This window comes from Strigops habroptila, chromosome Z (assembly GCF_004027225.2).
Source record: "Strigops habroptila isolate Jane chromosome Z, bStrHab1.2.pri, whole genome shotgun sequence".
In the NCBI taxonomy this organism is placed as follows: Eukaryota; Metazoa; Chordata; class Aves; order Psittaciformes; family Psittacidae; genus Strigops; species Strigops habroptila.
In genome coordinates this window covers 21,349,717-21,362,753 of record NC_044302.2, presented here as the reverse complement: position 1 = coordinate 21,362,753, position 13,037 = coordinate 21,349,717, and the positions used below count along the sequence as shown (strand labels likewise).

At 51.9% G+C, this 13,037-nt stretch overlaps 2 protein-coding genes across 3 annotated transcripts in view; one reads left to right on the top strand and one right to left on the bottom strand.

Moving 5' to 3' along the window:
* Positions 1 to 422: 422 nt before the first annotated feature.
* CTRL (chymotrypsin like) lies at positions 423 to 3,177 on the top strand. Its single transcript, XM_030469867.1, is given in 6 exon segments — positions 423 to 661; positions 821 to 924; positions 1,042 to 1,121; positions 1,368 to 1,449; positions 1,846 to 2,026; positions 2,597 to 3,177. Coding segments are annotated over 6 exon segments (807 nt in total). The 5' UTR covers positions 423 to 609; the 3' UTR covers positions 2,905 to 3,177.
* Positions 3,178 to 4,825: 1,648 nt separating this feature from the next.
* Positions 4,826 to 13,037, bottom strand: part of PSKH1 (protein serine kinase H1) — a 41,671-nt gene continuing 33,459 nt past the window's right edge. For both annotated transcript variants that reach the window (XM_030469768.1, XM_030469767.1), the window contains exon 4: positions 4,826 to 11,400. In XM_030469768.1, coding sequence (XP_030325628.1) covers positions 11,083 to 11,400 — 318 coding nt within the window. In that variant the 3' untranslated portion in view covers positions 4,826 to 11,082. The remainder of the gene's footprint in view (positions 11,401 to 13,037) is intronic.

Genomic DNA, 13,037 nt, shown 5'->3' with positions numbered 1-13,037 from the left:
ATCACCCAGGGGTGATGAGACACTCCGTACCCCTGTGTCCAGGGTAGGTGCCCCCGTCCTCCCTGGGGCTCGCGGTGTCCTGTCCAGCTCTGGCCACATCTCCTGCCTGCCTGGGAAGGTGTCTGCCCACCCCACCTGCCCCAATGGCTCTGGGACACGCTCACCTGCATCCAGCCATGGCTCATGGTCTGGCCTTGGGCCCTGGGAACATCCAGCTGGGACCAGTGCTACCCCAGACCAGGACTTGCATGGAAAAAGAGCTCTAGTGCCTGCAGATGTGAACTGGGCAGGGGATAGGGTGACCTCCCGCACCCCAGGCACTGGCACCTGTCCCAGCACGCCCAGCCCCACTGCTGCCCCAGCCGTGTGCCTCCAGCACTGCCCTGCAGTGCTCCATAGCACAAACTGACACAACTATCACAGCGATAGCATGAGCACCCCAGAGTGCTTTTGACAGCTCATTCCCATGTCCCCACTTGCACGGGACAGGATAGGTGCCAGCTTTGGCCAAGTCTTCACAGCGGGGTCTTTACCCTCCCCAGGTACGAGCAGTGGCTCCTGGCTGCTATAAAGCTGGTGGCCTCGATAGCACAGCCGAGTCTCCCCAGGATGATGTTTCTGTGGGCAGTTGCCTGCCTGGCCCTTGCCAGCACAGTCTCAGGTAAGCGCTTTGATGGGTGTGGGGAGGTCCTTGGGGTGCAGCAGGACCAGGGTACCCCAGGGATGGTGACACAGAGCCACTTGCACTGGCACAGGCAGCCCCTGGGTGTGATCCCTGAGCTTTTGGGGTCACCCCTGTGCCTGTCTGCCTCTCCCGCAGGCTGTGGGGAGCCCAGCATCAGCCCCTCGCTCTCCCACACTGAGAGGATCATCAACGGGCAGGACACAGTGCCCGGCTTGTGGCCCTGGCAGGTCTCCCTGCAGGTACAACACCGACCCACTCCCCAGGCACCAAGTGGCCCTGTGACACCCTCTGCCTGCCCCCCGCTTCAGGAGGCGACTCAGCTGCCCAGCCCCAGCTCTTCCTCCTTTTCTCCCCAGAACCGCTACGGATCCCACTTCTGTGGTGGCTCCTTGATCAATGAGAACTGGGTCGTCACCGCTGCCCACTGCGAATTCAAGTGAGGAGCAACAGGCAGCCAGCCCATGCTGGTGCCACCGGGGGCTTGGAGTGCGCTGGGCATCACCGAGTGGCACTTGGGACAGCCCTTAAGGCCAGCAGCCAAGAAACTGAGCAGCCCAGGGCTCCCTCCCCAGCTCTCCCCATGGTGGCTTCCCTTGGGCACACAGTGCAGTGCGTCCCCAGCGCTGCTCCCACCCTGGGTGCTGGCTGCCGTGTATCCCACTGACCCTCTTACTTCCTGCAGGCCACTCTTGCACGTCGTCATCCTTGGGGGATATGACCGCACCTCTAGAGCTGACCCCGTTCAAGTGAAGAATGTGGTCAGGGTGAGCCGGACGGCCCTGGTGCTGGGACAGGACTGCAGCTCTGCACCATGGCTGCTCTCGGAGGGCAGGGATGAATCGTAGAATCATGGAACAGTTTGGGTGGGAAAGGACCTTAAAGCCCACCCAGTTCCAACCCCCTGCCACTGGCAGGGACACCTTCCACTAGAGAAGGTTGCTCTAAGCCCTGTCCAACCTGGCCTTGAACACTGCCAGGGATGGGGCAGCCACAGCTTCTCGGGGCACCCTGTGCCAGGGCCTCACCACCCTCACAGGGAAGAACTTCTTCCTGAGATCTCATCTCAGTCTCCCCTCTGCCAGGTTAAAGCCATTCCCCCTTGTCCTGTCCCTACAAGCCCTTGCCCAAAGCCTCTCTCACATTCCGGTATTTCTTGGCAGGTCATTACGAACCCCGACTGGAACTCCTACACCCTGAACAATGACATTGCCCTGCTGAAGCTTGCCTCGCCTGCCAAGCTGGGACCCCATGTGTCCCCCGTCTGCCTGCCCCCCACTGACCTGCATCTGCCTGACAACCTCCAGTGTGTCACCACCGGCTGGGGACGCATCAGCGTCAACTGTACATAACTGCAGCTTTGGGGAGGGCCCTGCATGGTCCGGGTGTGCCTGGTGGCACCTTCGGGGGGTGACAGCTTGTGTGCATGAGAGGAGGGGGAGTTGGGCAGTTGTGTAACCCTGTCTGGGCACATAAGTCTGCATACATGTGCAGTGGTGCAAGCACGGATGTAGGTGTGTGCTCAGGAGGTGGATGGGTGCAAACAGTGAATGGGCACGAGCCTGCCCTTGCTCAGGGCTGCTTGGCCAAGATGATCCCTCCTGGGGAATCATGGAATCACAGAATGGTTTGGGTTGGAAGGGACCTTAAAGCTCATCCAGCTCTAACCCCCTGCCATGGGCAGGGACACCTTCCACTAGACCAGGTTGCTCCAGGCCCTGTCCAACCTGGCCTTGAACACTGCCAGGAATGGGGCATATTCCTGGGAAGAAGGAATAGGTTGGCATGGATGGGGAAGGCTCTTTGCATGGCAGCACCCATGTGTTTGGGAGCTGCCCAGGGTGCCTGCACACTCCCAAAGGCCCCAGGAGAGCTGCTGACACCAGGGTGTTTAATGGTGCTTCTTTCCCCTAGCCTACATACTGGCAGACAGCCTGTAGCAGGTATCCCTGCCCTTGGTCTTCTCCAGTGAGTGCGCCAAATACTGGGGAAGCCAGATCACCAGCTCCATGGTCTGTGCCGGCGGTGCCGGCGCCTCCTCCTGCCAGGTAAGGAGCCAAATTCCTGCTGCAGCACAGGGAGGCCAGAGGAAGAGGAGAACACATGGGGTCCTCCTCTCCTCAACCTTGCATGGACAGAGTGAGAGATTTAAGCTCCATGTCCCCGCGACCAGGTGCCTGGGGTGTCAAGGACCAGTTCAGAGCATGTGGTGGGACCACTAAGCATGGGGTGTCTTTTCCACAGACTGACTCTGGTATACCAGGATGAGGGCGTCTGGACCTTGACTGGCATTGTCTCCTGGGGAAGCGGCAACTGCAATGTCAACACACCAACTGCCTACACCCGTGTAAGCCACTTCCGAAACTGGATCGACAGCGTTGTTCAGGCTTAGAGACAGAGCTGGTGCGGGAGGGATCTTGTTGCTGGTGGCTGCTCCCAGCACGGAGAGCTCAGCAGAGCTGGGAGCAAGGCTTTGGAATAAAGTGTCAACATTTTCCAGCGCTGCCTCTGGCTCCTTTCCTCTCATGATGCAGACCAGTGGGAGCCTGGGACACCCCCTGCTCCTCTCCTGAAGCCCAGCACTTCTGAGAGCTGGAGCTTAGGGGCCACCTTGGACTTGCTGGGAAGGGGGGAAGCCAGGACACGATGCCCAGGCAGAGGTGGAGCAGGGACTGGAAGCAGCTCAAGGGCTACTCACAGGGTCTTCAAGCACATGAATCTATGCCCCAGCACCAGCCCAGAGACCACCCCAGCGCTGAGGGTGGGTGAAGTTTCTGTGATGGTCCTTCACTGATCAAGGCACAGGGTCTCCAGCACCAGTTGGTCCCACCTGGGAAGGGCCTGTGAAGCTGTAGTTCCTCTTGCCATGGAGGGTGGGTGCTGGTGGGTGAACAGGGTCTAAAAAGATCCCTCCTTGCTATTTAGACCAGTAACTTGCCTGGGAACACACACTAAGGGAAACCCGGTTCTGGGCAGCTCAAAATAGAGCTAGTCCTGAGAAGCAGGATCAGACTGTCCCAGCATGAGGCATCGGGTAGTTTTAACAATGTTGTGAATGTGAGATAAAACCTTTGCCAATGTCAACCCCCTGCCACTGCTGGGATGGGGTCCCTTGCTCCTGAGAACTCACCTTTCCAGGAGGGGATGGTTCAAAAGGGGTGTACACTGGTGTGGCAGGTTTCCCTCTTGGTCCCCCGAAGCTGCCCAGAGTAGAACTGGAGAGGTGACAAGTTGCTGGGGGTGAACCAGGGTATTTCTCCGGCCCAGTTTACCACCTTGCAGCCAAATAAAAGGGGAGGAAATGTCCCCAGGTGCCTGCTCAGCCTCTAAACCCTGCTTTCCAGCAAGAGGCTGAGCACCCGACTCCCCCAGAGCACCCCTCTGGACATCCCAGCCCTGTACCAGGTCTCCCTTAGGCAGCTCCTGAGGCACCTGCAGTAAAGACTCCAGCAAACTCTTTTATGGGCACTTTGGTACCTTCTTGCTGTGCAACGTATTAGAGGGGTGAGCAGCTCCTTCCTGCCTTTCCATGTGTTTACAGACCATCATTCACAGCCCAGAAAGTGGCTCCTTGCAGCAAATCAGCCCACAGCAACTCATGGATACTCGAATCCTGTGTTCACTTCTGGGCCCCTCACTACAAAAGAGACATTGAGGTGCTGGAGCTGGGCCAGAGAAGGGCAACGGAGCTGGTGAAGGGCCTGGAGCACAAGCGTGATGAGGAATGGCCGAGAGAACTGGGGGAGTTTAGTCTGGAGAAGAGAAGGCTCAGGGGGACCTTATCACTCTCTACAACTACCTGGGAGGAGGATGGAGCCAGGAGGTGGCTGGTCTCTTTTCCCAAGGAACAAGGGATGGGACAAGAGGAAACAGCCTCAAGCTGCACCAGGGGAGGTTTAGGCTGGAAATTAGGGACAATTTCTCCTCGGAAAGGGTGGTCAGGCAATGGAACAGGCTGCCCAGGGCAGTGGTGGAGTCACCGTCCCTGGTAGTGTTCACAAACCGTGTAGATGAGGCCCTCAGTGACACGCTTCAGTGGTGGCCTTGGCAGTGCTTGGGGGAACAGTTGCACTTGATGATCTTAAAGGTCTTTTCCAACCTAGTTTTTGATTCTATGAGGCAGAAGTAATGACAGCAGAGCGATGGGGTACACAGATACACTTCCATGTTTAGCAGACTGAGTACACAAAATAAATAATTCTGTACACTCTAACGGTAATGTTACAGACTAATTACAAAGGTTCAGACCTCATCCTAACAAGACAGTTTTCAGGGTAAAGACTCAAAAGGCAAGTCACAGAACTGGATGGTTCTTGAAAAAGCCCTGTAAGGAGATGAACGGGATGCGACCAGAATTACTTCCAAACCGTTCCAAGCCAGCACTGGAAATTCAGCAACCAAAAATAACAGTAAGTCATGGCAGATCTCCAGCCCCAACAGTGTCCTGGGAGGTGTCTTTCCGTAGTGAAAGGCAACAGGAAAACTCATGGCATCTGGGCATCCACGCAGGAGCTACGCATTCCCAACCCGCCTGGCCACGGCCGCAGAGCTCATCCACATTCAGTAGACAAACGCAGTGCAACAGTCACGTCACACACAAGAGACCCATGGAATCACCATGCAGGGGAGGACAGTGAGAGAAGAAAGAACTGCCATCAGGCAGGCAGAGCTGCCTCCTGATGTCCCTCCGCCACTGGGACACTGAGGGTGGAAGGTACCAAGCTCCATGATGCCATTGCCACCACGCATCCTGCTGCTTCACATTTCTTTTTGTGGCAAATCTACTGCACAGTAAGGCACAAGTGACATGCAGGCACCTGCCTCTGGAGCACCCAGGAGCTATGATCTTCATCCAGGCTCAAAGAGGAGACTGAGCGGTCAAAAAAAGCACCAAAAACCTCCCCAGAGGGGTGTAGGCAACTTGGCGCCTGGCACTGCGTGGCACAGGCACTTTGTGGTATTTTCCAGGATGAAGCCAAGCTGGTGAGAGGCCAGAACAGAACCACCCTCCCTGCAAATCCCAGGGCTCCCACTGGTGCCAGACAACAGGTTGCCAGCTCCTCCAGAGGGTGTGATCCCTCCAAAAAAGCCAATCTCTGTGTTTCATTTAGAAAACTGAATTAAGTCAAACAATTGAGATTTTAATTTAACCCACCTGAAACCCTCCAAATCTTTAGTATCCCCACTTAAAATAAGAATATGGTCCCATGTAGTCTAATAAGAGGCTTGTCAACAGCCACACACTAGTTGTCCTGTGTTGTACAAGACCATCTTTTGCTAAGCCTGCACTGTAGGGCCCCCAAAGGGAGCCTTCTCACACCTGCAGGACACTGTACAGCTGCTTTTATCTCGCTCCAGGACTCACCACGGCTCCTACAGAGCCAAATCCAGAGCTGCTGCCAAGTGGTCACACTGCCCACGCCTCCTATTCCAGTTTGTGCACTGCATCAAAGTTGACTGTATTAGTACTTCAGCCAAACACCCACGTAGAAAACAGGATTGAGAAATTGAGCAGTAAATTAACAAAGCAGAAGACATCTGACTATAAGAAGAAAATAACCAAATTCCAAAGAAGTTAACAGTTTGAAGGTTTATCATTTCCAACATAAATCTGTAACACAGTCCCTACTCTGCAGCTGGTTTCCACATCACTACCAAAGCCAGGTCAGACCCCTTTTGTCAGTGCTTACACTCCTGTCATGGCTATAAAGCCTTTACATACAGTTGTGCATTTCCAAGAACAATGCAGTCCAGGGACTGGCAGGAGCCTCTGGATGCTCACAACCTCAGTGTTAAAAAGCACGGACTTCTTCTGGGTTGAAGGAAGGGAGGTTTCTACCACCACTGGGTTGACATGTTAGGTTTCTAGAAGCCTGAGAAGGGTGAGAAGTAAATCAAACATGGACAAGTAACTGCTGTTTTAGCAAAATGCATAGAAAAATATATGATGTATTCAAAATCTCAATGTAAGTCTGCAAACCACCTCATGTTCTTTCTGGAAGACCTTTTCATGTTCCTTTCCAATAACCCTTAAAAAAAAGTATAAAAAAACAGGGAACTGACAGGCCACATGCTTTGAAGCCATAAATTTCTCCCCCAAGAAAGCAGCCAAACTCCTAGGACAAAACTATGGGGATGTTTTACACAGTACTGCTAAGTTCCAAACGACAACCAACTGCCATTCCCTTTACTCCTTACAACTGCATTCCCCTGAAACAGAATATGCTGGAAAGCAACACCCTGAGCTGCTCCATTGTATCTCATGATGGGAGAAAGTCCCAAACCTAATGTTTCCAGCCTCGGTGTCTTTAGGTTTTGCTTTCTCCCAGTGTCCCCCAAGATGCCTCCCCAAGGCAGGGTGCTGGTAAGCAGCTCCTTGAGACGCTGGGGGGTTGATACGTTCCAGTGGGTGCATGTGCTCATCCCTATGTTGTCTAATTGCTCTTCAGGATCACTATAGGATAAAATGGTGCCATGCTGCGAAGGTTGCTGAACATGAGGACTGCAGGTGTGGTCCATGAGCATCGCTCCAAACCCAGATTCCTCTTTGTAAGAGCATCTCACCCAGGAACAGTGGGCAGGAAACCAGGAGAGGGCTGTACATGGACACACTACAATTTGCCACTAGGTGTCATTCCAGCATCATTTTCATTGCATGAACAAAAGCACTCGGGAGTTCTGCACCCCAGCTAATATGAAGCTGCAATTCAGCAAGGGGCTGGAACATGCGTTTGTTACCTGCCTCCTCACAGCTAATTCAGTAGCAGAGGAAGTCTTCCCAAAAACCCTGCCAGTCAAATTAGAACCACCATTCAGAGCCAAACAAGGAGATTTAAAAATTAATGGAAGAGCAGGAAAAAAAAAACATCAGAGAGATTTAGCTTCTAAAATCCCCAAACAAGGCACTCCTGAAAAGTGTAAACTCCTGAGACTTGAGATAAACCGAGCACTGAGATGCTCCTGTGGAATATATATGGAAGACAGATGATCAAGGTAATTCACAGTGAAGAGCTGCTTAGAAGAAGATTGAAGGCACTTAACTACGGCTCAAAATCACAGCACTTTGCCTGTGCACGCGCCCCTCCCGCCCTCCAGATCCAGCTGAAAATGTGCCACGTCTGCAAGGATAAAAGCACCCGAGGAATTTCTCTTAAGCTGGATCGTGCAACACAGCATTTGGACCACCCCAGCTTTCCAGATAGAGTGAAAACAGAAAGATCACCAAGGGCTCCAAGGGTCACTTGGACGGAGCTCTGCTAGTGCCCCTCTGCCCACACATGTCATTGTCTGGGTACAAGAGGTCCTGCAAATACTGAATTTAGGAAAAGAAAAGGGATTGACCCAAGAGTGTTACAATAAAATGATCTAAGGAAAGCCCATACAGATTTTCCCCATGTTTATACTGATTTTTCCATGCAAACAAGAAAACATTGCATTTGTGAAGAGAATTAAGAGTTATCTTTATAAAAAAGCTAAAGACCCTTATGGGATAGTCTTGGTTCTCTTTGGTGCAATTCCCTAGCAGCGGGACGCCTGAGGACCACAAACATCTCCACACCTCAAGGAGGTGGATTGCAGCTCTCCAGTATTGCTCCTGTAGGTGAAGGATCCTCCTTTCTGCCAATTCACCTCCCAGTCCTAGACCATCATCACAGAAAACTGACACTGTCAGTAACCTATGTAGCAACATCTTTCTTCCCAAAACATATTCCACACCAAAATCACCTCAAGCAACATCACTCTGAACTACTCCTTCCGCCAACTGCTGAAAAGAGCAACAAACCAAAAATTGTCACAGACGGGAAGATTCTTGTTCTGTTTTGTGAAGGTGAAGAAACAAGCCTGGTCAAAGCAGAGCTCAACATCCTGACCTCCTCTCCATCTTCATGGATGCCACCCCACAAGAGAACACATGAAGGACCAGTATGGATAGACATCTGCATGACGCCTGTGCATTTTGATGGCCTAGTGGTCAAAGGGAAGGGTCTCAGGTTATAGAGGTCTTGGCTCAGTTCATCACTTTGACCTCCACAGGCAAAACACCTATTTTAAGGCTAAACACGGTGCAAGATAACCTGGGGAGGGCCATGAGAGCACCCAGGAGGTAAAAGAGAGCACAGTGCCTGCGTGATGCTCTAAGACTCCTATGAGCTCAAAGCCAGAAGCCCTCCGAGAGCATCCTGTCATCTCTCAACATACAGGGAAAGAAAAATTTTCCATTTGCTACTTGTCGTAGCACGGTTGCTGCTTTTGGAGAGTCATCTGAGGGGCACTGAATTGTTATGAAGCAAGACAAGGCAAGCTGACTCTTTTGTCAGACATCAGAAATCACATCCAGCTTATAGTTCATGATAATGAACCAGGAAAAAACTATGTGAGAAGGTAAAAGAAGCTGAAGTAACTTTTTGTTGCAATCCACAGAGCTGAAAAAAACCCCAATTTTTGGTAATTCTGTGGTATCTGCTAAAGCTGATGGCAGAAAGACCACGCGTAGGATGGCTACTCAGAGAAATGGCAGCCTGCAAAGGATGCAGAGTTCTCAGAATAATATGCAAAACCATGCAAAGGATTTGGAATTCACCCCTGTTACACACACCTCCTGTCCTCAGGTGCCCTCTGCTGTATCCCCCATCACATGCCTGGGCACACCAGGCTGTGCTCACAGTGGTTATAGCCAATCTTAGCACAGAAAACTCAATCTTCTCCCACTGAAGCTGCGCTGCTTTGCAGTTGGAGCTCCCTGGAGATGTGACCGACCACTTAAAACCTTGCTGACAGTAAAACGTGGTGGCACAGACATCAGTCTTGGGTGGAAAGGCCACGCTCACCAGCTCTTGAGCTTGCATAGCCCGCATTTCCAACTCAGAGCCAAGCAAGCACTTCCCAAGTGCACAGCATAAAGCAAACCGTAGGGCTTCGTATGAAAAGTTTCCAAGCCCAACATTCTCCTTCACTGCAGGTCTTTTCTCTGCTACCACAAGAGGCCAAATCCACCCTGACACTGTGCTATCAGCCCCACTGTGCTGCTCTAACTACTTTGAAAGGTATCTCAGCAGCCTTGCACAAAGCTCAGCTCTAAAGCTCCCACCTCCCCTGCGAGGTCCTTCACAAGAAGCCCCCACAGCACCCATCCAGCACAAGAAAACTAAAAGGCAGCTTTTTCCTGTTGAATTTAAGTCACCCCTAGCAGCTCTAAAGTGTTCGTGCAATGTCTCCAGGGTATTGTCACTGCTGACACTCCAGGATTGGGCCTCCACTACTCAAGCCCTACCCTGATGCTATTGGAGCCATCTGTGGCTATTCCAACATCTCCCACCATCACTTCACTGTCCCAGAGCAGGGATGGCAGTACCAGGGCAGAGCAGGCATGAAAGCAGGGGAGCCCTGTAAAACCTGCAGACAGGGGGCAAGACCTGGAACCACCAAAGCTTTGGTGAAGTGACATGGTTGGCAATGCTGGTCTGAAGGGCAAAAACCACATATGACAGGGGCAGGTCATGGCAAGAACAAACCCTGCCTGGGAGGCACTGGTCTTGATGCAAATAAGGGAAGGATAATTCAAGGGGGACAGCAAGGAACCCCAAAAAAACCTGCCTTGCCAAAGACATCTCTTTGCGTACCATGAAGTTCCCACAGGATGATAATCATCTTCCCACCCTTCCATCAGAAGCACCCCCCAGTCCATATCAAAGGAACCAGACTCCTAGCTCTGAGCCCGCAGCACTTCAGCCTTGTTCCCAAATTGCACAGCAGCTCTGGTGCAGCTCCAGTAATCCCCCGATGCCGTGAGGCAGATGGCATCCCTTGGGGAAACCTCACAGCTTCCCAGCCATCCTGGAAAACTGGCATCACTTCAGCAAGGAGCTGGTGGGCAGCATGCCAGTGAGTCAGAGCTATCCTACTTCTGATGCTATGATTCATACCAGCCTTACTACGAAGGCACCACAGATCTGACTAAACCTGCTCCAACTCTGTGCCTGTATCATTTTCAAACCAGATACACATCCACTTAAAGTGATTCCTTCTCTTTTCATATGCAAGTGAGAGAAGCTTAACGCTCTGGAATTAATAAATAACTATGAACAACCAAGCTCCTGGGCTACAGAAAGAGCTTTTGTCCCCACATGGCTCCTTAATTTGTGTATTACTCGAAACTCTGAGTTGTGCTCTGAGCCCACAAGGGCTCCCCCGTTTCAGACACGAGACCCCGGTGGCACAGCTTGCAGGGTAATAGCCATCACGAGGTTCCTCATGGCAAGGACACCTCCTCACAGATGAGGGGGACACTTGGAGGGAGAGAAGGAGGAACCTAGATGTTCCTCATTGAGTGTGTGGATGTTGCACACCTACACTGCAGAGAAGACATATGTGAAGATGCCTGGCAGGTCCCAGCCCAGTCCTCAGCCTGTGTACTGCTGCTGGTAGCGCAGGTTGAGCTCGCGCAGCTCCCGTTCCCGAACCCGCCGTGACTTGTTGGATTTGGTGGAGCGGCTGGAGCGGGTGGACTGGGCAGACTTGGTGCTCTGGCAGCGGGAAGACGCCCTCTTGAGAAGGTTCTGTGAGATGGAACGGTGTAGGTTCTTCATGGAGGAAGAGGCTGCCATGCTGACCACCCACGGGTGCTTCAGCGCCTGAAGGGCTGTCATCCTGTCACTGGGGTCCACCGTGAGTAGACGATCAATGAAATCCTTGGCCAGATTGGAAACACTGGGCCAGGGCTGAAACACAAAAGAGATGATTAGAATGAAACATCCCAGCACAGCTTTGCTGATTGATTAATTAATTCTTCCTATGCCCAAAAGGCGCTTCTGTTCTCTTTCATCCTCAAATCTTCCAAGTTGCGACCAACCCTATCTGTCCAAGGAGAATCCCAGACTGGTTTGGGTTGGAAGGGACCTTAAAGCTCATCCAGTTCCAAACCCCTGCCATGGGCAAGGACACCTTCCAGTAGACCAGGGTGCTCCAAGCCCCGTCCAACCTGGACTTGAACACTGCCACGGATGGGGCAGCTTCTCTGGGCAACCTGTTCCAGTGCCTCACCACCCTCACAGTAAATTACTTCTTCCTTTTATGTAACCTGAACTTCCCCTGTTTAAGTTTTAACCCATCACCCCTTGTCCTATTGTTAGAGTCCCCGACAAAAAGTCACACGAATGACTTCAGGATGAGAAGATGAGTTGTGTCTTCAGAATGAGATACACCTACTTCAAGAGTAGGCTAGGGGGAGAGGCTGAGTTAGGTGGAATGCCTACACATGCATAGGTGGAGCATGGATGCCTCCAGCAGCTGTGTTTGGGCACTCAGCTGACCCTGGACCTCAGGGGCCTTCCCAGGTGCCTCAAGCCTACAGACACCATGCAAGCCTACAGACACCTACACATGGGTGTGCACACACACACAAGCAGTCTCGGTCAACCCCAGACTCGAACATCTCTCCAGCAGCCAGCTGGGACTTCCCTGGTCCCTCTCGTCACCAGATCCTCATGTGGTCTCATCCTTGCCCTGAGAATCACATACACACACACACAGACATCCCCAGTTTCCAGGTCCCTTCACCCCATCATCCAGCTCCACCTTCTCCAGCAGTCACACTAGTCACACACGCATCTTGCACCAGTTGCTGTACCATGAACACACACGGGCTCCCAGACCTACATTCTGCTCCCACCTCATCTTTTCAAGTCATCTTCCAAAATCACACAACAAAAAGAGCAGTAGCAGTATCCCACGAAGACCCTCCTCAATCCAAGTGCTTTGTATCCGATGAAACCATTACTGCTTGAATGCAAGATGCACTGCTCACAAAGGATGGATCACTGACCTCTGCATCAATCCTGAAGTGAGAACATTGCCTTTAGCATGATATGAAAGTTGGGCTGTGGCCAAAGCTAGGAAGAAAATGGTGGCAGAGTCCACTGTAAGAGTGGAGGAGGCAGTATGGCTAACATGAAAACCCATGTGATGATTTGACCCAGGCTAGAGCAGGTTTCTGCAGTCACCAGGTGTTGTGGGGGTCTCACCCCTCCTGAAACCACCGATACTGAATTTTTCAAGTACATGAAATAAAAAAAGCCTGAGCAGATCCATGCAATGAAGTGAAGATTCCGATACAATAATTAAGGTGATGTCCAAACACATGAGTGCAAATGGCATGTGTGGTTAGAAAAGGAAAAGACTGCTACTCTGCGTCTTTCACTCTTCATTTGGTGAGGAGGAACCCAGCTAGTTTAAAACTGGGAGTCCACCAACTCTACTGTCAGATGCAATATCCTTTCCTTGTGCAAAAGATCTAAAAAAGGTATGTCCTGATTTTTTTGAGGTCCATTTATTGCTACCAAAAGCAATTTTCTCTTTC